Here is a 25883-nt window from a genome sequence, read left to right on the forward strand (position 1 = left end):
TCTCACTTTTGCAATCTGCTTCTCCATATCTGAAGTGACCCATGGAGAAGAGGTGAGCTCAGCTTTCCTGTTCTGTTGCTGTCAGCATTCACCCTTCTCCAAATCTATTTCACCTATTTAGATCTCACTTTAGAATCAGGGAAGGAAGATGGAAGGACAAAAGACAGTATGAAAAAAAAGAAAAATAGAAAGGATCAAAGATCAAAAGACTGGAATACCAAGCATACAGAATGAAGTACATAAATAATAAATACCATTGTACTTTACATCATTTAACAAAAACTACCCTTTTCTCACATCATCCAAAGTGACCACGATTCATAACGATGTAATGCATTATAAAGTCATAAGGAAGCTGTATTAAAGGCATAAAAACTGAAAGCAAGTAAAACCATTATTCATAAAATAACTGTAGCAAAGAATAGCACTGATAATGGTCCACAACTAAACTGAGGCATGGAATGGTCTACACTAAGAGTTGGGAAAAAAAAAAGAAAAAAAAAAAAGAAGAGTTTTTTCTTGTTGAGTTCAATCCCAGTCTCCTAAGCTCTAGATAAATGAAACGACTTCAGAGACAAACTCTTCTGTCTTGACCCATCAGCAAAAAAAAAGACTTAATGAGAAAGACTGCAACATAAGATATCATAGAACCACAGAATCATTTGATTTGGTAAGGACCCTTAAAGGCCATCTAGTTCAACTCCCCTGCAATAAACAGGGACATATCTATGTCACAAATTGAGAAAGCAGCACTCAACCAGTAATGACCAAAGGACAAGTGGCTAAGCACATCCTATAGGCAGTCTCCACTTCATCTGTCATATTGTAGCTACAGTTCAATTTTACACAATCTCAAGCAACCAATGAATGCTTCAATCCTTTGCTCATCATACCTGTAGCTCAACAGCCACACTGCAATGTTGAGGCATCCGAGGCCTTCCAGAAGAACTTCCATTTCAGTACTGAACACCAAAAAAGCTCTTCTTATAGCCTTCTCCTTCTCAGATTCCACCATTATGCCAAACATGTCCCTTTCCATCTCTGTCTCCTTCTCCTTATTTCTCAGCTGCCTGTGTTCCTCATAGAAAATTATCAGCTTGAAAAGACTGACAATGTGATGCAATTTCATGTTCTTGAATACAGTGTTCTCAGGAGCACAATTACGGAAATTTAATCTCTTGAGAAATAGAGCAGATATCATTAAGAGAATGAAATACAAATGATCTCTAAAACTTCCTGAAGAAAACCTCTGTTGAATCTACAATAAGATATGTAATTTACAGAATTGTTATCAGGAAACAATGGTGGTTTCATATCAACAAAATTATTTCTTAAAAAAATTATGCATTTCAACACCTAATACTAAACACTTCCATTAAAACAAACAAACAAACAAAGCCCAACAACTTGGTTTTCTATGCAAGTCATGAGTTAGGTTTCTACTCTTTCTTTCCTCTTTGCCAGATACCTTCTGCAGGTGGACACTGCCCTGTGATTTCTGCACAGCTATAATAGTCAAAGCAAGAATACTGCAGCAAATCAGCAGGAAAGATTCTCATGAGCAGAGACTCACCTTTGGGATATGACAGCTTTCAATTCTAGCCAAGAATGCAGGAATTTTGCTATCATAAGTCATTGAGATAATCTGCTAAATTTGCTCATCTCCTGGGAGATTCATTCCCACCTGTTCAACAGCCCCAGGCCAAGCTCTTTCCTGCCCACTGTTGAATCTAGGTAGCACAGAGGCATGTCACAGTGCTCCTCAATTATTCTCCATGGATTTTATGCCAGTGGGGTGCTGCAGTGGGGACTGTGACTGTGCCAGTTAATAGCACCATAAATCAGAGCTCTCTTGTAATGCTTTCGGGGCTTGGTTTGCTTCTGAACACAACCTTAGAACGCAATATCTCAAACCCTTGAAACACAGAGGATTTACCATTGGCTCTTTTTGGTCTAGCATATGCTGGAAATGCTATGAAAAATGGAAGATAAAATTCAGTTATAACATGCACCTGAACCTATGCTACAGCATGGCCTGCTTACAAAGTGGAGAAATCCTGCACTCTTTGGAGCCGATTTCACATGATGTAAGGAGGCTTTAAATTCACAGAGAATCAGGATTGTTGCAGCCTTTCAATAAAGCCTGAATTAACCAAGATACTGAGCACCCAGATACACTGATTTGCTGGACAGACTTCAGATGAATAAAGCAGATCTGAATCATAGAATCATAGAATGGCCTGGGTTGAAAAGGATCACAATAATCATCTAGTTTCAACCCCCTGCTATGTCACCAATCACTAGACCAGGCTGCCCAGAGCCACATCCAGCCTGGCCCTGAATGCCTCCAGGGATGGAGCATCCACAACCTAAGTCTGAAATGACTTAAGTCATGCCTCATTGGCTTCCTTTTGGATGAAGTTAAATGAGAAGGTGCTGTTCAATCAATAATTGACACGCACACTGGTTTAGAACTGGCTGGAAGTAACTCCCTCTTGAAGATTCGTATAATACGAGCTTTTGGACCTCAGTAGTACTTCTCTCACCCTCAGCATTCTGCACAACTTCCTAATGTAAGCACAAACATATCTTTGAGTTTAATCTATTCTGGGAATGAAATGGCAGCACAGGACTTAGATCCCAATGGTTGGAGCTATTTATGACCTTGAAGGAAGACAACGGCACACATAGGGATGGACTCCCTTTGCTACCACAATTCCAGAATGACCTAAATTATAGGAATTATATCTATCTATGGAAAAAGGCTGCACAGTGTACATTTCTTGTCCTATTTGGACAGGTTTTAGCATACTATATTGGATACTCCAACTGTACTCACTTTGCAACGTACTACAGCCTATTTCTGTGAAGTACAGAGTGGCAGGAGAACATTAGGAGCATGAAATATTCATCTCTCCATCCTCTTATCCCTGAGCCTGGCCTAGGTTTTCCAAGGCAAATATGTTCTCTCTCCATTTGAAAACACCTATCATTTGGATTTTCATCTGTTCTGTAACGTTCAAAATTGATTATCTTAATGACAGTTAATAGCCAGAACTGTTCGATTGATCTGACGCTTCTCCTCCACAGAGCCCACTTCAATAACGGGCAGTCATTGAGCTATTTTGTCTCCTTACTTAATATTTGGCCTTGTTGCGTGCAAACAATCATCAACAACGTCGTCTGGGACATGAGCACATTCTGGAGCAGGATATTGATCCCTCCAAGTCTATGACAGTTCTATGTAGGAAAAGAAATGGGAACAGTCATTTATTCCGAGTGTTATTAACCAATCATCCCTTGAATACGTTTTATAAAAGGTGAATACACCATTGAAGGAAGGCCAGATAACAGTTCCCAAGGCTGAGACCAAGATTCATTAGTCTTCTCCAACATGATCCTAAGACTCTTAGTGCCTGCAGAGTTTTTTAGGGACTTCTGAGCATTTGGTAGAGCAGAAAGCCAAATGTAATCCCTGCACAATGCACTGCATCCATCTCCAACCATTTGAACAAGAAAACCTCAGCTGTAGCAAAAACATCAAAGCATACAGAGGTGGCTGCATCCAACTTACATCTTGAGCAAACAATCCCAGTATGACTGCAGGAGACCCGATTACACATCTTGCAGGATGTTTTCTGCTCGTGATGCCCAAAAGACTTAAAGTTCAGCACCATGAAATTGAGCAGTATGGAGATAAATGATTAAAATGCCAAATAGTTTAACTGGTTTGCAGGCAGGCAGTGTTGCTTATCAGGAGGAAACTACAGAAATGCTTTCAACTAACAAAGGGAAGAAAAGGACACTTATTCCCTGCCTTCAAGCAAGTTAGACAGTGCATTGCTTACCTCCATATCCTACTAATCTTTTAACTATCACTATATTTGCAAATCTCAGGGCAGAGCCTTCATTTCTGCACGAATGCATGGCTCCAAATTAAATTTTTAACTTATGCCCACAGCCCTTCTGCAGATGTTCTTTAAACTTTCCCCACCCTGTTCCTACAGTATCTTTTTGCACCCAGTTTCTGCTTGGGTTAACATGGTAGGACACAACCAATGTGTCACTTGCCTACCTCTGTATCCCAAGGATGTCACAGAGAGGGATACTGAAAAGGGATGGTCACAATCCCTCTATGACAGCAGCAGCTGCTTCTGAAGCCTCAGTCCTCTACAGACCAGCACTTTGTGTTCAATTTTCTCCTAGCAACATTTTTCAATTTCTTGACCATTTTTATGCAAGAAAAGAACCTTGGCAATCCTTGAAACACAGAAGCTAATTTTCAGCTGGAAATAGAATTTGGATAGAGCCTTTTTTCAGTTATGAACTATTTCAAATAGAATAAAGGCTTAGATCTGCGTTTGGTGTTAGAAGATAAAAGTGCACAGAAATCAATGGACACAGATTAGATTCAACATCCCACTGCAAAGCCCATTTTACTAATAACATACTTTGAAAAGAAAGAAAAAAATATAGGAGCGAGCAAAGTTGCTTATAGACCCAAACATTAATATTCATCATTGATTTCATTGATATTTATATATGCCTGATAGTTCTATTTCATGCTCATGCTGGGGCAGAGCTGAGAGAGTATGTACTTTCAGACTATTTAAGAATACCATATGGATATAATTGCAGCTCAATCACGTACAGAATACATTCAGTCAGCATTCTGCATAATACCAGAGACCCATTCTGGGCATTTTGTACTTCACAGAGGAAGAGTGAAGCAGCAAAGCAGTGGGAAGTCAGTAGTAAGATGGTATTTGGCAGCTAACACCACTTGCAATAAAAGCTGTGCTCCTTTATAAAGGGCAACCAACCCGTGCTCCTTGAGTTACCAAACTTGCCACTTCTACACGGTTTACAGAAGCCTTCTTTGTTCAGCAAAGGCTGCCATGCACCCCTTTACTCCCAGAAACACAGCCAGAGGAGCAAGGAGCAGCACACAGAGACACAGATCAGTATTCCAGTAGCAGTGGAGCACGGCAGAGGTGAGATCAGTTTGAGCCATTGTTTCTTCACCCTCCGTACCAAAGTTGTTTTCCTCTTGTTTCAACAGAATCTATAAGTCTGCCTTGTCCATTAGTGAAATGTCACCACGCCAATGGAAAATTTATGATGCTGCTTGTGGTGTGAGGGTGCCCTAGGAATTCCCACGCTTTTCCTTTTGTTATTTCCCTAAAAAGATCAAGTCCAAAAACCACATACATACATAATGTGCGAGGCTCGCAGCCCACGAAGTCAGGAGGAACTATTTTAAGAATTAATTTGTGCCCTGAGAGATCTGTTTAAATTATCCTCCTGTGCTGTCCTAACCAAAGACGAGAGCAGAGAACTTCCAATGTTTGGGGAAGGACGAAGGGGAGACGTGGATGCTCTGTGCACCCACAGGCAGTGGGAGGACACTGGGATTCCAGTGCAGCTTTGCTGTCCCTTGTGTCACCACCTCTAACCATATCTGCCATTTACAGCTGAGGATGTGTCACTTTTTTTTTTTTTTCCTGCTGTTTCCTTTTTTTTTTTTTTTTTTGACAGGGAAAGTTTAGACTTCATCCTGCTTGGGTTAAGTGCTGTTAAATAGGAATGCTCTCAAAAAAACCCAGCCCCAAACAAACAGGCATGGCAGAGGAAATTAAGACTAACTTTGCTACCCCTATAGAAAAACAAAGGGTACTGAATATAAGCTAGAAAAAGGACTAAAAGACTTCAATTCAAATAGGGTGTCAGCACTGCAGTTTCCATCAGTCCCTGGGAGCTATACCTCCTTGTGGAGGTATATACCTACATGTACCTACAACACTGACTGCACATGCTGTACCCTGGGGCATCCCTCCAAGAAAACATCACCCCCCAAAAATCTCTGAAAGTGCTGCACAAAGTCAAGAGCCAAAACCCCACTTTTGCATTGTTCCATCCACCTGCAGAGTGACCATAACCCTCCTGCAACAAGAAGGGGCCTCTGTCCCAGCACTCTGCCCCACACATGCACACAGGGACCGAGGAAGCCCAAAGGAAGAGGTGCAGTCAGATAAAAATAGCACAATTCACCCCCCCCCCCCCCCCCCCAACCCTCCAAGCCTCCACGCACACCGACAGCAGACCTTGAGCTCAGATGCACAGCACTTTCCTCCTGCCACTGACTGGTGACTCAGTTGACAATTTCAGGAATGTGCACCAAAATAAAATAAAATTCAAAAATCACACAAGAAACACAGAGCTACACAACGCAAATCTCTATTTGTTTGAAATCGAGGAAAAGAAGCATTACCTGATCCTGCTGCTGGGCTTGTTTCCCTGATGCATTTTGCTCCTTGGCTGTAGTCATGCTCACCTATTTGTGCCCACCGCAGCGGCAAACAGGATTGGAACGTATGTATGCGTGTGTGTGTGTGTGAGTGAGTGTGAGCAGGTCTGCGTGTGCTCAGACATACACACACACATACACACACACACACAGACTGGAGGGATGAGTAACTAGTCCATCACTTAACCACCAGCTGAGAAATTTCCCACCCCCGCAAAATCAAAAAAATAAAAAAAAAATAAAAAAAAATAAAAAAAAAGAAGCAAAAAATAGAAAATAAATAAAAATAGAATTTTTTTTTTTAAAAAAAAACAACCCTCTAGTCTAGCTGGCTTCCCCCTTGAGCGTCTAAAAATCAAAAGCAGGAGCAGAGAGAGAAAGAGAGAGAGGGAGAGAGAGAGAGAGAAGGATGCTGTGGGGGGCTCCTTCAATTAGCAACAGCCTCTGCAATCGTCACAGAAACAATGATAACTGCTTGGCAACCGGAGACGGGCAGCCGGGAGGCAGAGCCGCGCTCCGCGCTCCGCACCTCCCCGCCGGCAGCCTCCGCGCTGCGCATGCCCTGCCGCCCCGCCGCCTCCGCGTCGTCCTGCGCGGAGAGCGGCGCTGCGGGAACCCGATGGGATGCTGAGAGCGGAGGTGCTCCCAGCCCCCACTCTGTGCGTCCCTAATGGGATGGGGTCACTTTGCATGTCTCTTATCGCCGCTGTCGCTCACGGAGTGCGTTCTGTTCTGCGCTGTTCGAGCTCTCTCCCCAGCTCAGCAGAGCTCTTCTCACAAATCGAGCTTCCCAACCCTCCCGCCTGGCTGTCATACTCAAGGTATGCTTAGGTATTGCCTCTGCCCATGCAAAAACTTGGAGCGATGTGAAGGATGCTGTAAATGGGACAGGGACTAATGCGGTCCCACGCCTCACCTCAACGCCGGGCGCTCTGATGCTGCCGCGGTGCTGCTTTCCATCCCCACACCCCCTGCATCCGGCCCACAGCCCTGCTCTGTGCTGCAGGACAAAGCTCAGTGTCCTCTCAGGAGTGATACTGGGATCCGTGCTGAGTCTGCAAATCACCAGCTAAGGAATATCAGGGTATTTATCCAGCAAGTGATTACGCCTCATTTGACCCCTAATGTTATATTGCTGGTAATGCTACTAGGTTGCATTAACCATGAACTCCACTGGATGCAATCCATGGCTCTGCTGGATGCCATCACTCCTTACACTCGGGGTCAATTTGATGCTCAGCTGAGCTTTGCTAGAGCTCAGCTTCCAGCCACCACTAAGTATTCCTGTGTTTCCACCATCACATAGTATACCAGTTCATGGAAACCACGACACAAAAAGTCTCCAACGTGTAATTGTGCTGGTAGGAAACTGGACAACCTCACCTGGTTCCAGCTGCCAGCATCCAGGAACAGCTCATTAGAGGAGTGAATAGCACCTCTCGAGCAAGAAGCAGTAATTTACACTTAAATCTAACAGCTTGTGTCAACCTCTTGCTGGGCTGTACTATGACACAGTCCCAGCTTACACTGCAATTTCATCTCTTTAGTCCCAGTATTAGTCACAATGATGTTTTTAGTGAGGTTATCTCCACTCGGGTATTTTTCCCCAATCGTATGAACAGAATTGCTTTCAAAAGCTGTACAGGTAGATTGGTTTGAGTTATTCAGTTGCCTTGGTCTGTTTTCCCACCTGTTGTGGGCAGTAATGGAGTCTCGCTTTACTCCACACTTTTGCTGTCTTTCTTCCCAAGAGGAATTCAAACAAAACAAAACTGTTTTGCACTTCCTCACTCTATGTCCTGGATATCTCTGCAGAATGGATCTTCTCACTGCATGAATCATTCTCTGTGTCCCTGACCCTCACTTAAACTACACTTTTACTGAAAAGAAGTCTAAGTCTTTGTGTCTGTTAGCCACTGTTAACCCTTGCACACCCTCTCCATGCACATTCAATTCTTTTGCAGCCAGCAATATAAGACATGGTTTTCACCAGCTCTGCAAATGGCCAGACCTACATTTTAAGGTGTTTTTTTTTTTTTTTTCCCCTTGTTGTTGGGCGCATAGGAAGTTAACTGTGCTAATTAGTCCAGCAGTTAGCTTATACAAACGCATATGGCTTAACCTCATTACATAGGTGCATTACAACTGAGTGTTCACACTGCACGTCCGAGTGTTTTGGCACAGTTATTCCAGTGTTACTGAAGCTCACTGGTCTCTCTGCATGGTGGTACCTCTCTGCCTTCCCTGCCTATACAGGGGGTCTCATCCCTTCAGATGGCCATGAGTCATCTGCTGGGGTTGGCAGATCCTGATTCTCATCCTGTAATAGGGGAAGATTAATCTTTCATAAGATAGGCCAAACAGTAAAGTTGGTACCCTACCCAAGTGTGGAGGTCACACTGCATGGCCTCACCCTGCTGATGCGTGAGCAGATTACTCCATGCCTGTTAATGAAGGCTGGATATTAGGAAAAAATTCTTGTCAGAAAGATTGATAATGCAGTGGCACAAGCTGCCCAGGGAGGTGGTGGAGTCATCCTCTCTAGAGGTGTTCAAGAACTATAGAGATGTGGCACTGAGGGACGTGGTCAGTGGGCACGGTAGGGATGGGCTGATGGTTGGACTAGATGATCTTAGTGGTGTTTTCCAGCCTTAATGAGTCTATGGTTCTATGTTCCAAATGCCAGCTACAGCCACCCAAACAGCATCCCCATTGAACATCAGTCAGCTGCTCCAGCACTGTGAAAGGACAAACATTTCCCTCCCACCAGAAGAGGAACCTTTGACAGGTGGAAGGACCTGTTCTCATTCTCCTGAGACCAGCAGGAACAGAACTGTGCTATGGGAGCATTCTCAGAACACTCCCAGGAATTCTTAGAGACCATCTTCATCACCCTCACCATCACTACCACAACCATTATGCCCTCTCATGCTCCAAGACTGTTGTGAGCCTTGTACGTTGCAAATGGAACATAATGCTGCAATGGTTCTTAAAGACAAACCAAACAAAAACTTTTAAAGTCATTGCTATGAGCACCCATGCACTCTTGATAGCTAAAACACAATAAGGATTGTGTCTGACCACCCATTACAGCAAAGTATGCTAGGGAAAGCAGCAGTTTGTTATTTTCACCCCCAAATGGTGCACATCAATTTACTTAGGCCATCTTTGATCCACGGTGGATATTTCTGCTAACTGTGAATGCAGAGCAGCCCCTTTGCAGAAGCATTGATGGGAGTTGGTGCAGAGCATTCCCATCTCCTTTGTGTTACAGAGGACAGATCCAAGAGCAGCCTGTGCTCGCAGGGAGTCCACCAGCTGCACACATCTGTTGGAGGGAATAGAGACTGAGCAAGGACATTAATAAGCCTGCTGCAGCAGCAGGTAGAGTTATTGGATGCAGAGCCTTTCTGCTCCTTTGAAACCTAGGGTTCTGGCTATATCACTCCAGGTTATTAATTCCCCCCTCATTACCACATCAAGGAAGTCAAAGCCAGTGGGTAGAATGGGTAGAAATGAATCCTACTTGATTAACTACACCTTCCTACAGCCTACTAATGTTCTCCCCTCTTCAGATGAGGACCAGGTCCCAGATGAAGAGCTACATATCTGAACTTCTTAGTGGAGCTAACCCATTGGTACCTGCAGTGCTGTAATGTGCTGCCTCCAGCAGAACACACCACACGATCTGCCTTTGTACATTCAGTCCCTCTGAGCTCCACACTCAGCACAGACCACTTCCCATTGGTTTGGCTTCAGCTCAGGGAGGACGCACAGCCCAGGAAAGCACTCTAGCAATCTGTGGCAATGTAAAAACATACTCCTGGGTAGGTTACATAGGAAAAGTCCTAAAAGCTATAGTTTTCAGTTACAGTGTTTTGGAGGTAGCAGATGTTAGTGAGACAACTCAGAAAGAGAGACAGACTGCCAGCACAGACACCCACAGGGAGAAGGTGAGAGGAGCATGTAGAAATGTTGTAGGCATGGATTTTAACATTCAGATATTTGAAAGGTGATTGATGTAGCTTGGATCAACACAAATCCGCAGACTACAAGGTGAGCTGAGCTCAGTAGAAAGCAGTGCTGCTTTCCAGTAGGGAGATCGAAGGATGGGGACATGAGCTCTCAGCAGTTCCTGCAGTAACTGTCTGGAAAAAAGGTCCATGTCATTCATGAAAGACAACTGTATCTTGAGCTGCATCAAAAGACACGTGGTCAGCTGGTCGAGGGAGGTGACCCTCTCCTTTCTTCTGCACTGTGAGACCTCACCTGGAGTACTGCGTCCAGATGAGGAGTCCTCAGCACAGGAGAGACATGGACCTGCTGGAGTGTATCCAGAGGTCATAGAAATGATCCAAGGGATGGAACAACTCCCCAGTGAGGACAGGCTGAGGGAGCTGGGGCTGTGCAGCCTGGAGAGGAGAGGGCTCTGGGGAGACCTGAGAGTGGCCTTTCTGTATTTAAAGGGGGCTGTAGGAAAGAAGGGGACAGACTCTTTAGCAGGGTTTGTTGTGATAGGACAAGGGGAAATGGTTTCAGACTCGAGGGGAGATTTAGACTGGATGAAAGGAAAAAGTTTTTTATGATAAGGACAGTGGAACACAGGCACAGGCTGCCAGAGAAGTGGTGGATGCCACATCCACTCAAGATCAGGCTGGACGGGGCCCTGAGCACCTGATGGAGCTGAAGGTGTCCCTGTTCACTGCAGGGGAGTTGGACTTGATGAACTCTAAAGATCCGTTTCAAATTAAATGATTCTATGATTCTATGCTCTTCTTAAGAGCATAGCCAGAGAAATCCAACTAATCTCCAAGTCTGAGTTTATAAATTTGCAGCTTCCTTATTATCCCACGGCTCCAACTTTTCTAGAGGATGTCAAAGGGTGGGGAATGAGAAGGATCTGTGCAATGCAGGCTGTCCATAGCATTATTATGGTTCTGCAGATGTGCCAAGCCATGGTGGGGACCAACTACTTGCAGTCCCAGTGACAAAATATCACCAGTCAAAAAAGCAATGGCATATCCCCTATAGATCCTACCGGAGATCATGGTAAAACCAGGAGGGTTGCATGGTTAAAAAAAACCTCTCTGTATAGGATTTTATGCTTTTAGAGGCAATCTCAGAATCGTTAAGATTGGAAAAGACCTCTAAGATCATCTAGTCCAACCATTAGTCCATTGCCCACGTCCCTCAGTGCCACATCTCCACTGTTTTGGAACGTCCCCACCACCTCCCTGGGCAGCCTGTGCCACTGCATCACCACTCCTTCTGAGAAGAAATGTTTCCTAATATCCAACCTGAACCTCCCCTGCCGCAACTTAAAGCCATTAACTCTCATCCTATCAGAAAAGCAGCAAGATATACTGACTGTTCATTCTGGAAGTCTCTGCTCTGTGTTTGTCTGAATAAGCTTTGGTGGGGGATAATTTAATTTTGTTTTGTAAGCACAGCTTGTTGATGAGGATATGCATTAATTTATCTTGCACCAGCCTTGCTCTGCCACCCCTCTCCTGTTGTCTCCAACATAATTGTTCTACCAAGAGAGAGCAACAAGTGAGTCTTTATGTCCAGATGAATCTTTAGAGGCTCCACTGAGTGGCTTAGGGACCCATTCAAATGAGTTCCAAGATTTCAAAGGTTTTCTGAGTGTGCTAGAGGCAATTACAGACTATGAACATAGTTACAGACAAAAATACATCGCATTTCCCTTACCCATGACTAAGATCATTAAGAAAGCAATTCGATGTGGTATTTTCCCTTAACAGATCAAAAACAGTTTATCTAGTCAATGCCATCAATTAGGCACATCAATGAATATCTGTTCCTAAAAGGAGAGCACTTTAAAATGTTTCTACAAGCTTGAAAACTAGTTATCTGAGACAGCCTTCCTCTATTTGCAGCAGAGGACACAGAGACAAGGGGCATGGCAAGAATAACTCATGGGTCTATGAACAGTCCCATGGTGTTGCCTCTATTTGTGCATTATAGGAGCTTCTCTCAGATGCATTTATTTTTTAATTTTAACATGGAAGTGTGGTTTAAATTGATTATAACAGGTTTATCTGCCGCTCAGTATTCTGCTGTTTTCTGTTTCTAGCTGCTGCAGCAAGTTCCAGGATCTCTCAGTTCATGGTAAACAAATGAGACAGTGCTAGGAGGCAAGCTGTGAAGAAGTCTGCTCACTTGTGTGCAGCTTAGAGCTATTTTGCATGGCACTTCCCTGCCTAAATTGGAGCATATCTCTGGGGTGCATGACGCTGCCCTACTCACTTCTGCATTACGTCTCTGCTTATCCCAAAGATCAAGCAGCTGTACCTAGTGTCAGACTTCCCTACTTCAGTTTTTCAACAACATTATTTCTGACCATACGTGGAGTTCTTTTTGAGCCAGCACATATATTTTAATACCATTACAACTCCAAAGGCACATCTTTAGCAGTGCCATATTGGTTTGGCACTGTGTTACTGCTGCAAGGAATATGGACAGTATTGCTGGTTTTTCCCTTCCCCTCTCTCTGGTCCTGCTGGTGTGACCTTGGCAGCTGTAATGAACAGATGCCTCTTCCTTGCTTGTTTATCTGTGCAAGAGACTTCTGAGGGCCCAGCTTCTGTGCCAGCTGTGAATCGTCTCCAAATTGTTTTTTCAGACTTTTCCTCCTCACAGTCTGGCTTAATATGTTTGTTCCCCATGATCACAGGGATTGATTTTCCATTTCCCCCCTCCTGTTATTTTTTGGGTGCAGCGGAGTCCTTTCCTCATTGCTTCAACATAGCTGCTTTCTGGCTGTTGTTTTGGAAGGGAGTGGAAGGATTTGTTTCTCTGCTCCCCATTAATACATATATATATATAAAAAGAACTTAATTTTGTCAAATAGCCACAATCTGTATTTCACAACTAAAATATTCATTCAGCAAAACGGTAGATGTGGCATTGAGGAACATCATCAGTGGGCATGGTGATGATGGGTTAATGATTGAACTAGATGATCTCAGCGGTCTTTTCCAACCTCAGTGATACTATGAAATGAAAAAGAGACCACTAGAGAAGAAAAAAGAGAGAAGACAAAAAAAATCTCCCCCAAGTCACCCACAAATAGACAATCCACAAACAGCTAAAAAAATATTATTCTATTTAGTAGCCTACAGCTTGGAAAAGAGAGAGTCTTGTGTTCATTTTTAGCTACAACAATGACTTATAGGGTGTATAAATGATCTGCATATACGATGATGACTGGTTTAAATGTAAATGTTGTGAAAGACATCTTATGTAAGCACATACAATTGCCTGAGAGATCCTTGTACATAAAAGCCACAGCTGGAGCAAGTGGCTTTTTAAACATTTGCTTTATGAAGCACAATTTTCTTTGCAATGGTTGTTATTTTTCATTTACTTTTCCATCAGCTTTAAACAAAAAGAAAAGGAAGAAAAAAAATACTTGAACTTACAACATGATCTGTATACTTTCAGTAATGGAATTCTGCAAACCATTGATGCTGTTAAGGAGATGGATGCATATAACATACGTTCATTTTAGAAGTATTGTATTTCACAGCTTCATAGAACAGTTTAAGTTGTAAGGGACCTTAAAGATCACTGAGCTCCATTCCCATGCTGCAGGCTGGTTGCCACCCACCAGATCAGAGCCCAAGGCCCCATCCAACCTGGCACTGATCATCTCCAGGGATGGGGCATCCACAGCTTCTCTGGGCAGCAGTGCCAGGGCCTCATTGTTCCTTCAGTAAAGACTTTTTTCCAAACATCTAACCTAAATAACCCCTCCTTTAGTTTGAAACCATTCCCCCCTCGTCTTATCACTATCAAGACTGTGTAAAAAGTCAGTCCTCCTCCTGCTTACAAGCTCCCTTCAAATACTGGGAGGCCACAATGAGGACTCCTGAGAACCTTCTCCAAGCTAAACAAGCCCATCTCCCAGCCTATCCCCATAGGAGAGGTGCTCCAGCTGTCTGAGCATCTCTGTGGCCCTCCTCTGGACCTGCTCCAACAGCTCATGGTAGCTTCTCACAAATGTTCCTGAACAGCACCAAGAGGGTCAAAGACACGAGGTGTGGCACCCACAGCAGTATTTTCACTTGGGTGTGTATTTGCTGCCTCTCTGAAATGCTCACTGTAGCTGGATGGCTTCCAGCACCCTCATTTGCTGGTGAGAACTGTGATGGCTACAAGCATTTATACATTGCCTTGATTGTATTTCAAGTGTTTATAGATTTATTGGGATGAAACTTGTTCTGGTAAACACAGCAGCCTGTGCTCACCCTTTGGAACTGAATGTCTCGCACAGTGCACATGCCAAAGCAGAGGATGGATAAAACTTGTTGCCAGTATTCTGAAAGCCAATAGAAAGCAGGCCACCTGGAAATGCCTACTCAGAATCCTGAATGCAGAGGTAAGTTATGTCTTTATTACAAGGCTGAGGAAAAAAAGAGGACATGTGAAGTTGACATTGCTGGTACAGCCTCATAGTCCAATTGTTTTGAGGCAAACAGAAACCAGAGTAGTCCCTGCTCTGCTTTTTAGAAATTGACCAGCAGTTTCGATGTGCCACTTGGAACATCTTTGAGAAGTTTCATTTTCAGTGGATGAGAGCTGCTTTTTGTGAACAGCATTGTGCCCCTGCTTTAACTGCCTCAGTGGGCTGCTCTTCAGTTCTGAGAATGCTCCATGAAATCAGGCTCCCATCTCACCTGAAGCCAGATGACACAAAAAGAAAGTGGAAAACTTTCCACACCACGTGCAGCGTGCAATGTACAACACAGCTGCCTGAATACAGCCTTATGTAGCATAAGTAAGCCAAGTAAAGTAGCAGCAACGTCCTGCTCCCGACCATTTATTTGATTTGCAAGTAACACAAGAAAATATATGCACGAGGGATGCACAGATCTATATATAATTTTCATTTTACTGAGACCTTGAGAACAGTTGAGCTCTGAGCACAGGATAAGACCACTAAAAGGGCGTAAGGCATACTTTAATCATCATTGATAATATTCATTAATTCGCGGAGACAGAGCAGGTATTCAGCAATGGCCCTTCAGGCACTCATGCACTGCAAAATCTAGGAGCTAGAAAAAAGTGATGCAAGAATGCACGTTTTAACCCTGAAGATATATATTTCTCCATGCAAGTATGAAATCTGAGCCTGACAGTGAGCTTCCCAGCCAAGACCATACACCTGTCACAAATAATTAATGCACATCTCCTTCACACACCTCACAGATCTCTGTAATTACACATATATGATATGCCCACCATATTTATTTAAATACAAATCAGATGCATCACCTTTGCAAGTAGCACAAGCAATTGCCTAAATATGGTGCAGTACAATAACAATGCCAAACAAAGATACAAAAACTGAGTTCACCCTAGCTTCCAGGCATCAGCAGAGTCTTCTATTAACCCAACCTATGGTCTGGTTGCAAGAGATGCAAAAGGAATTAAAAATCTGTTGCCTAAATGTCAGCAGTAGTAAGCAAAGCAAATCATAGAATCATTAAGGTTGGAAAAGACCACTAAGATCATCAAGTCCAACCACTGACCCATCATCACATCACGTGCTTGGTTGTGTACAAGCTTTGCTATGATCAATATCTTCTGGAAAGCTCTGGGTCTGCATTTAGCTCAACCTGCAAAACATTTACAACTGTGATTGCATGAGGAGAGCTTATGAAATCTCACCTCCATACAGGAACTCATATTGCAAAAGAGAAGATGCAACACCCATCACTGCACGCTCTGTTGAGCAGACCAGACTTCTTAAATAAGATGAGGACATACCTGAGAACACTATTAGCACCTTATTGCAAATATTACCCAAAGACAGTCTTTTGGACACATTTTCTAGGGATAATAAGGCAGCCTAAGGCCTATATTTATTCACTGAATCAGCAGTCTTTTCATTTCTCTTGTTCTCCTCCACAGATCAAGACTTCTGTCACTGTAGGAAGTGGCTGCTGAAGAGGACATTTAGAGGCTAAGCTTAAAGAGCCCAGAATAGTAGAAATAGAAGTTGGCAAGTGGAAAACAATAAATTCCATCTGCCTTATAAAATAATTCAGAACACTGAATTGCTGGTTTAACCAGCAATTTCACCTCATGTTGTGGTTTCGTGATATCAGAACAAGTAACAGCTTCTCCAGAAGGAGAAATACGAGAAGAAAGCATAATAGACTGATGGGAAAAGTACACACATTCATGTTTGCCAGTAAATCCGAGCTGCAGGAAAGGGAGGCGATTATAAAAAGCTTTAATGGACAGGATGCCTCAGTAATACTTTGCCTGATCGCTCTGCATTTTCTAGTAGTCAAGGAAAAGTCAAACTAATAGGAAAATCCTAACCAACATATCAAGCTATTAATTATGTCCAGAAGTGAAGTCAAGAGGCAAGCTTTCCAAAACAAATTAATCTATTTTCAGCAGAGCTTATTCCCTTTATAGATGCCAGGAACAGGCTGTATGTGATTGAAAATTACACCAGTAGCAGTATAGTCAGTTATGGTCTAGAAAGGAAGCTTTAATTCAGTATTTTCTTGAAACTGATTCCACTTCAATTGTATTGACAGCAGAACAACATGGTCGTGATGCAAGTTACCTTTTAGACATAAGGCTGCTGGCTTACCCTTGTGGTAACGATAGAAAGAAAATTAATAATTTATTGGCAGTCCATCCAGCATTACATTTTCATGTTTTCTTATCAACTGATCCATTAGGATGACACTGTTCATAATAATAATAATAAAAAACCTCTTTCATATCTCTTTGCTAAATAAACTCTGCACTATCATTTCCTTTACCACAGCCATAATCTTTAGCAGTGCTATTACAGTATTCCAAGTAGTTATGTTAAATATACCTTTCTAAAGATTTAATTTTATCCCGATTAAGACTATGCCTTGTTAAACTTAACAGAAGTGGAGATAAACAGAGATGGTAGAATAAATCTTTCTCAAACACAAAGGCCTTTGCTGAAGGAGCCCATCCTGGGTACCAGAACCCTTCCTCACTGTGACTTTCCTTCTACGAGGAAGAAGGGATAGTTGATTCACCTGGGAGGAATCTTTTTTCAAGAAGCAAAAATTGTAAGCATCTTCATCAGATTTTACACTGTAAATGAGGCTTAAATTTCTATAATCAAAGACACTTGATTGCTTTAAAAGACTGTTACCGCTTCCATCCTGGCACAGACCTATGCATCTTCTTCTGCCAGGCTCTAAAGCTCCTTGACATCACTCTGCTTCTGTAAAGTGGATGTAAGTGGCACTGTAAGTGGCTGAAAGTGCAAGGCACATCAATTTTAAAACCTCCTTACACAGTCAGGGAAGTGCAATGCAGGCCGTATAAATGAAAATCCATTTTTGTGAGCTGAAGTCAAATCTGAAAAGCGTCTATTCATGAAATAATCCCATGACATATGGGCATACAATCAATACAGTCAGCAACTATAGTGAAGGAATTCAGTGAAATGACATTGTAAGAAAAATAATCTCTTCTTTATATGTGTATACATATTTATTTATTTATTACATGTTTGTATTTCAGCAGCACTCAGGAGCTGAACAATCCATAGTTCTCCTGTGCTTTGGGATGGAGATGCTTCCAACAGAATGTACCTTGCTGAAAATAACTTACAGTCTCAAGAAGAATATTCTGCCTGCCATATGTCCAGCACGTGGCCGTTTATTCCTCAACAGCATCTTTGCTGTTGAGTTTTTCTGGCTAAGGTTTGGTGCACCCTCCACTGGACCACACTGTGTTTCTACCTGTGGTTCTGGCCACTACTGGGTCCAGGACCTGCGGTTTACCCTTGTCTGCATCTGACCCTGCAGCTCAGCATTATAGAAATGCAAAGCTGTAGTTTGTGTAAAGAATGAGAGCATAATGTAAAACACAGGACTTTATTCCTTTTGAGCAATGCACATCTGAACTGCCATTAATGGATGAGAATCTTGGTCCATCCACAGTGGGACATCATGGCATATTTACAGTCCAGAATCCATTACAGCTAAAATTGCACTATTTACACTCATCTGCCATAAATCTAATATTGTTGTGATGGCTATTCCATTTAATGTACTCTAGGAATGCTTTGCAAGCCAGTATCAATTATGTTTGGAAATAAACTGATGCTTTGGGTTAAACAAAATGAAAACATCCTTCCTCTGAGAAATGCAGTACTTTGTATCTGCAGCTATTTCGAGTGAATCTTATGTTTTATTCAATTAAGTACCACTGAAGACGACAATGATTCAGAAAATATTAAATGAAAATATCAATTCTGCACTCATAAAGTTGAATGAGCAAGGGACTCCTACCAATAACATGATCACGACACATCAAACTCACCTACAGCTTCAAAATAGTTCCTTAATTTTGCAGTAATTATTTAAAGATATTTTCAACTCGGAGAAGAATTTTTTCCTTATATCCAACCTGAACCTCCCCTGGTGCAACTGAAGGCTGTTACTTCTAATCTTCTTCTAATCGTATCACTGTTACCTGGAAGCATAGGCTGACCCCCACCTCACTACAACCTCCTCTCAGGCAATTGTAGAGAGCACTGAGGTCTCCCCTGAGCCTCCTCTTCTCTAGACTGAACAACCCCAGCTCCCTCAGCTGCTCCCCATCACACGTGTGCTCCAGCCTCCTCATAGCTCCGCTGCCCTTCTCTGGACAAACATTTTTCATTCGATCCAAAACACAGCTCTTAAAAATGTCAGTTTTCCCTTACAGATCTGGAATCTTTCCAGCAGCATTCTTTATAATTACATTGATTATTAGCATCAATTTCCATTTCACTCTTCACCTCAGAGGAATAACAAATGTCTGCCAGCATTTACAAGGTATTCCAACAATTACTTTACCCAATGTGGAAACATAGACAATGTTTGGCTGAGGCAGGGCAGCTCCTCCCAAACTACATCATCCCCTAATGACAAGTGAGCCATCAGCTATAGAACAGCACCAGCCAGCTTTTTCCAGGATTATCTTGAACTACTGAGCCTTCACTCAGGTTCAAAACACACCTGCAAACCTAAGAGTGAAGACATTCATAATAAAAAGGATAGCTTATATATTTGAAGAGGTTGTTAGAAGATCTAACTCCTCCAAATGGGAGAAGGGAGGGACGAACAGGTAGAACACAGCTATGGCTCCATCCTCAGACAGTAACAGCACAGCCAGTGTTCAGGGCAGCTAGATCCTAAAATTTTAAGAAAAACTCCAACAACATCCAAGGTAGCCCACAGGCAATGGAGCCTCCATACACCTGGGAGACCTTTTACTCCATACCAGAGACCCAGACAGACACCTTCCATACAGCCAGACAGCCCATCTTCCATTTGCCTCAGCAACAATCTTGAGGAAATAACGATGCATGAAGCCTTCCTAAACGTCCTCTCACAGCGAGCCATGTGAGAAACCTGAATTTCATTAAAAAGAATAAACCATCAGTTTCTGCCCTTCGTGAAGCAAGGCAAAAACCTGACTACATTAACCAAAACCTCAAAACCCAGAAAAGAAATAAAGAGACCAGAAAATATATTCCTTCTTTTTTTTTTTTAAAAAAAAAAAGTCTATACTCTTTTTTTTGTATGGACTATAACTTATTGAACATTCAAGTCTGACAGCACAGCTACTCATCCACCCAGACATTTAGCCAACTTGGCAGTACTTAGCTCTAACGACTTCAAAGCCTGAGGAAGCACGGAAACATTTCATGCATCAGATCTATTTAAGAACATATACAGAGCACTGCTCACAAGCCGTAACAGAAACAATATTGTCCCAGCAATAAAACCATGGAATGGAAAAATTCACAGATATATTATCCATTTTCAAATTTCACATTTAAAATAAAACACAGTGAAAAGTGAACAAGATTTTCGTCATGCAGCTTTCAAACTGTAAAGAAAAAAAAATAAGATAGCAATTTAACAGAGGATAATGAAATTATTCATTTTCTCCCTCTGCTTGAAGAAGCCCCTGGCCAAAAATGAAATCAAGCTACTTTTCAACATGTAAAATTGTTGTGGGTTCTTTTTACCTCTGCTTACATCCTTATTTTTTTTTAATGTTTGCTATGATCCAGTAGCACTAACTGGTACGAGAGCATTCATTTGACAAATATGAAAATAAGATTGCCTAACAGGGATCCTGCAAGTGCAGCAACTTTACTGGTGAAGGCAGTTCTGAATGAAGGATGTCTGTACCAAAAGGCAGATAAAAATGCAGAAGACACTGCACTGCATCAGGATGAGTTGAGCACAGCTTACGGTAATGACAGCCTGAATCAGCCACAGAATAAATGTTCACCAACCTGCTTCAAGGCACACACTTTCTAATGTTAAGAGACATTAATGTTTTTTGCAAAACCTTTTTTTTTTTTTTTTTTTTAATGTACTTCTAAATGTTACCATGACGATCGTGAATGCTTTTTGTTCATGTAATCACAGCAGTATGGAGGATACCTGACCAGAAAGTACAAGAGGGTGAATTAACTGGGTAGGCAGCAGAATTAATTTTCAGGCAGTATAAGAAAACAGGAAGAATGCTTTGCTTTTGTCTTCATACTAATAGTTACAATTTGTCTTGTAGAGTTTGAGTATCCTTCCATAAATGTTTTACTGCTAATCAAAGCAATACCAATATGCTTAGTTTTGATACAAGTTTCCAGATTCTTCCCAAACTCAGACTTTTTCTTCTCTCAGCAGCTTCTCATGGCAATGAGCTTCATGCATGATAACGACATCATGGTGTTTGAATCAAACTCAAACACTGAAAATATGAGGAGGATGTAGTGAAGTGGGGGTTGGATTCTTGGCAGGACACTGGGCTCCATGAGCTAGATCTGACCCAGAGGCTGACACCTACTGAGTCCCATGTCTTGGTCTGATGTTCTCTCTGTGGGCTCCTTTACAAAAATAACACCAGCCATTATCGATTTCTCTGCGTTAGAATTGTTCAAGCCTCAGAATATACTCATCAAGCATCTGTGAGCACAGCCCTGAATGCAGCGTTCCCAATGAAACTGCAGAACTTACTTATATAATTATATTTATATAATTACATTATAATTACCCTCTGTATTATCCTCTATCCCATTTTTTATTCATTTTAACATCTTGTTTGCATTTTGTTAATTCCCTTTTCTCTGAATCCTGCTAAGCTCCTGGCCTCACTGCTGCATTGTGGTGATGTAGCTCCGGAGGTGCACTGTCATCCAAGCAATTACTGTTGTCCATTATCAACTAATTTCCATTGTCTATAAAAAAAAATCCAAGGTGACACTCTTCCTCTGCAGCTTTTGGCTGATCACCCCAAAGAGTATGCCATAATAATTACTAGTTAAATACTAAAACAGATGAATTGCAAACACATTAGCAGCACTTTGGCTGTGAAGATTACACTAGAGGAGGAGATTATCGCAACAGCAGATCCCTGAAGGCTGAGCACTTGCAATTCCTATTTGCATTCCTGGAGAGTGAATGCAAGAGGGTTGTTTTGACACAGTAGAGTAACAACACAAAGAATTGCAACGGAGGCATGCATGGAAAGCGGACTCCCTCTGCACTATAAAACAGATCCTACATTGTCATGGTCTTAGTTCCAAATGCTATGAATAAAAACCTCATCTTCAAGAAACATTACAGCTTTATCTTTCTTCAAAAGAAGAGAAAATGCAAGGGGAATAAAGGCACTTAGCCGAATAGCAGCAAAAAAAGAGGGCCATCCCTCTAGGGCACACCTGCAACCCTGGGACGTGGCAGGGTTGATGCAACACCTCTATCAGTTAGAAAGAGGAGACAAGCAGAACATCACATCCAGGACAGGATGCTGCCCATTGCTGTTGTTTCATCTCCAAATAAGCATGGGAACCCTTCTTTGGGAAGCAGCTCAATACTGAGAAAAATTGGAACTACAACATCCTATTCTTCAACTTCTGTTAAATATTTGGCTACATCATCACATCCAGTACTGCTTGAAACAGTGCGGTTTGCCATCCTTACTGCTTACAACGCCAATCATCACCACAGACAGAGCTGAGCTCCTTGAATATGGAACTGTGTCTTAAGGGCAACTTCTGTCAATAGCAAACATAAGATTTTTGCATGGATTAAAGCTTATCATGTGTTGTGTTGAAAGGCTCTTTACAGTCCTATCCCTTATCGAACCTGACCTGTAACATGAAGCACATGAAGGACAAGATTTTTCTCCTGTGCCTCCACAATATTTTTAAGTCTAATACTCAAAACAAGGCATACATTGCATAAGGATTTGTAAGAGCCCACCAAATGCTGGTAGATTCTATTTAAAGTATGCTTACGCTCAGTTTTCTTTTATCTCCCAGCAATGTTACTGATACTATTTATTCTTCCTAGCTATTTTTTAATCATTTTCAGGTGATAATGTGTGTTTATTAAGAAGATCAATATTTTGCAAGCTATGCTTTCAGGAAAGCCAGATAAATTATAGGCTTTGCTTGACATTTGTCTCCCAGTGCAATAACACGTCTCAGAAACTCAAGTAAATTTACAAGCTAAGAACTCCCTTTTCCTGAGTCCAAGCAAACAATCCTCTATCATTGCTGGCAGAAACAAAATGTATTTCTCCCTTACAGTTATATTGTTGTCAATGAACTGCATAAACACTGAATTCTTTTCTCACGCACTGCTTGTACACAGAAACTGCATTAGCCCCTCTTTCTCTGGTCCTGTTGAGCCACTCCATCCTTGGAGATAGATCAGGAAGCCTCTGCCAAAGCTTTCACCTCCACTTGTTGCTTCTATCTGAATGCTGACATGAAACTCGTTTGGACCCGGCGCATTGTCAACTTCTAACAGCTCCTAATTGCTGACCTATCTACTCTGATGTAACGATAAAACCTTTTAGCATTCTGTGTTACCCCTGGGAAAACATATTTCTGGTCTCTGATGTGACCTTCAGCTTTTTCTCTTAATACCAATGGCAAAGACCTCATGCAGCTCTTTGAGATGACAGCCTCATCTATCATACCCTACTCGTGCCTCTTAACACCTATTTCACTCTGCATTGCTGTTTCTGTGATATTTAAGGACATTGCTTCTGTTTATCTCTGTTCCAGTTACTGGTTACCTGGCCCAGCTTAATTTTTGTACACCATTTTCTTATCTCAAAGATGTTTTTGTGTGATTTTATATCTTTTTTTTCTCACAACAAAGCTATGACAAACTGCACTGGACAGAAGATTTTTTAAAAGGAAAGCAATAATCACAGATTCCCTCACTCTCTTTATACATATGAAAGCACACATATGTTTAAGAAAATGTTTTTGGATATATTGCTGTTTACATTGGTAGTTTTAATTATTCAGGCCTCCAGCACATTGGGATGCTCACAAAGGGGATGAGAGGAAATGAGCTGAAATAAAAACCTGTGAGTCTTTACATCCAAATCTCTGAGCAGATGACATGTCTGATCGCTGCATTTGTCTGTTTGCAGAAGGGACTGAAAGGCTGACAGGAAGGAACCTGCTCTCAGCAGACTCATAGGGCCAGGTTGTCATTTATGTCAAGCTTCCTGCTGCATTACTCTTGCACACAGTGATGTGAGGGGGAACTAAAATAAATGAAAATAAGGATGATGATGACACCTCTTATCTCCAAGGCCATCTTTCCAACAATTCAGCTTTTCCCTGGTGTATATTTCCTATACACTGTGTAGACCTTTCTAAGCCCCATGCTATACTATCCATCGCAAGTGATCAGCTCAAATGCCCAATTGATGGCTTCAGTTTCCCCATTCTTAACTGAAGTTTTTCATAATTTTACCCTTCTGTTCTCATGTTTTCTTAGTTGAAACCTGTATCTGTAGGCGGCTCCATGCCTTGGGTTAAGCAGCCTATCCAGGCTCTTTGAATCTTGTCTCACTAAGCAGTTTCCCCTTCATCTTCTATACTCAAATATTAAAGCACACAGGTCATCACCAACCAGCTGAGAGGAGAAATTCCCATGTCCCACTTGTATTTAATGTCTTTCTGAAGAGCCCAAAGTAGTGCTCTGCCTTCAGGGAGCAATATCCCATTGCAACCCTAGGTCTATTTTCCTTGTAAGGCTTCTGACTGTCTTTTTTCCCCATGTTTTTTGAGCATATCTTCTTCCTCTACTTCACTCAAATGTATTAACTCATATTATTCAGAGATTAAATTAACTCCATTATTTGTGACTGTTCGTCACCTCCATGTGCCTTTGTAGTCTTTACTTTCCTATTACTCACAGTTCCTCCCTTTATAGCTTTACACACAAATTCATTAACAGACTGTTTACTCCCTCATCAGAATCATTAAACGAAGATGCTAAATGAGACCTGACCTCACACAGACAGCTGCAATGAGCAATTCCTTATAAGAAGAGTCTGCTGTTTATCAAAAGCTTTATGCTAACTTTCAGTGCTCCCTGAACTGTTTTCACACTGAGGCAGTTTATACAAGCTTTCAAATTCAGACTTGCTGCACTATTTCATTAGAATTATAGAATCGTAGAATGGCTTGGGGTTGGAAGAGACCAAGTTTAATTCCAATCCTGCCACGAGCCCTCTTTTTTACCCTGAGACAAGTTGGTGAAGGAGGTCCTTCCCACAAACCAAAGAGTTCTTCATGACATTAAACTGATCTCTGCAGGTGCTCCCTCCAAATCGATAGGAAAAGCTCAGTACATCTGCAGAGTCAGCAAGGGCATTCATCAGCACCAGTCATCCTCAGCTCTCTCTGGAACCAGGGAGGGGATGTGTAGGGTACACAGCCCTGGGCTGTAGGAGGGTGTGAGTCAATTGGAGAGAGGCAAGGCTCACAGATTTCCAAAAATACATCGTATCTGAGGAAAAATCTGAAAGAACTCGGATCGTCTAATTTATAGAGGCAGAGAAGATGTAACCTCTCTCAGGAACTGCATGGATATAATTAAACTTCGCCTTCGGACAAAAGAATGAACTAGATGATCTTTGGAGATTCTTTCCATTCTAGTTTTCTCTGAAGCTTTGATTGCATACATCGCCTGCCAAATGTCCCTTACAGAAAGCTGCCTCTACGACCAAAAACTCTACAGCCCTAAGCTTTGGATTTCAGCCCCAAAATGTGTCCATGCCTGCCTTGGGCTTGTGCTTCTCCTCGGACCCTCTTGCCCAGGCAGAGGATGCTCGCTCCCCTGCCAAATGTGCATCATTTGTTTGTGACATCTACATCAGAGAAGGGGGACACTTCTGGAAGTCACATCTGGTAGAGAAGGTCTGAGTGACACACCGAGAACAGGGAAGCTGCGTGTGGCCTTGCTGCCTGCTGCACAGCTGAGTCTGCCCAGTGCTGGAGCAGGGCATTCCTCAAGTCCTGCTATACTGATGCTACTGGCACTTTTTTTTTATATATATAGTTGCAATTGTTCCCTTGGTCTTTCTAATGGAGAGGCATTGTGATACTTGGCACGTTTTACTGCCTGAGATCAGTCACTTCCAAGGAAATGGTGGAGTTTCTGTCCCTGGAGGCTTTCAAGAAATGTGGAGATGTGGCACTGAAGGACATGATTAGTGGGCA

The 25883-nt window shown here is 42.2% G+C and overlaps 1 protein-coding gene and 1 long non-coding RNA gene across 4 annotated transcripts in view; one reads left to right on the forward strand and one right to left on the reverse strand.

Annotated features, from left to right (window-relative positions):
* Positions 1–25883, reverse strand: part of DPP6 (dipeptidyl peptidase like 6) — a 495216-nt gene that overhangs the window by 223895 nt on the left and 245438 nt on the right. The window contains exon 1 of one of the 3 annotated variants that reach the window (XM_031615945.2): positions 6272–6530. The exons of the other annotated variants lie outside the window; for them this stretch is intronic. Coding sequence (XP_031471805.1) covers positions 6272–6328 — 57 coding nt within the window. The 5' untranslated portion in view covers positions 6329–6530. Of the gene's footprint in view, positions 1–6271; positions 6531–25883 lie in introns of those variants that run through there. 3 annotated transcript variants of the gene reach the window in all.
* Positions 6791–18482, forward strand: LOC116244348 (uncharacterized). The gene is made up of 3 exons (XR_004170170.2): positions 6791–7128; positions 14607–14711; positions 17864–18482. It is a non-coding gene; the product is annotated as an uncharacterized LOC116244348 (long non-coding RNA).

Source organism: Phasianus colchicus, chromosome 6 (genome assembly GCF_987193195.1).
Source record: "Phasianus colchicus chromosome 6, bPhaCol1.hap1.1, whole genome shotgun sequence".
NCBI classification, from domain to species: domain Eukaryota; kingdom Metazoa; phylum Chordata; class Aves; order Galliformes; family Phasianidae; genus Phasianus; species Phasianus colchicus.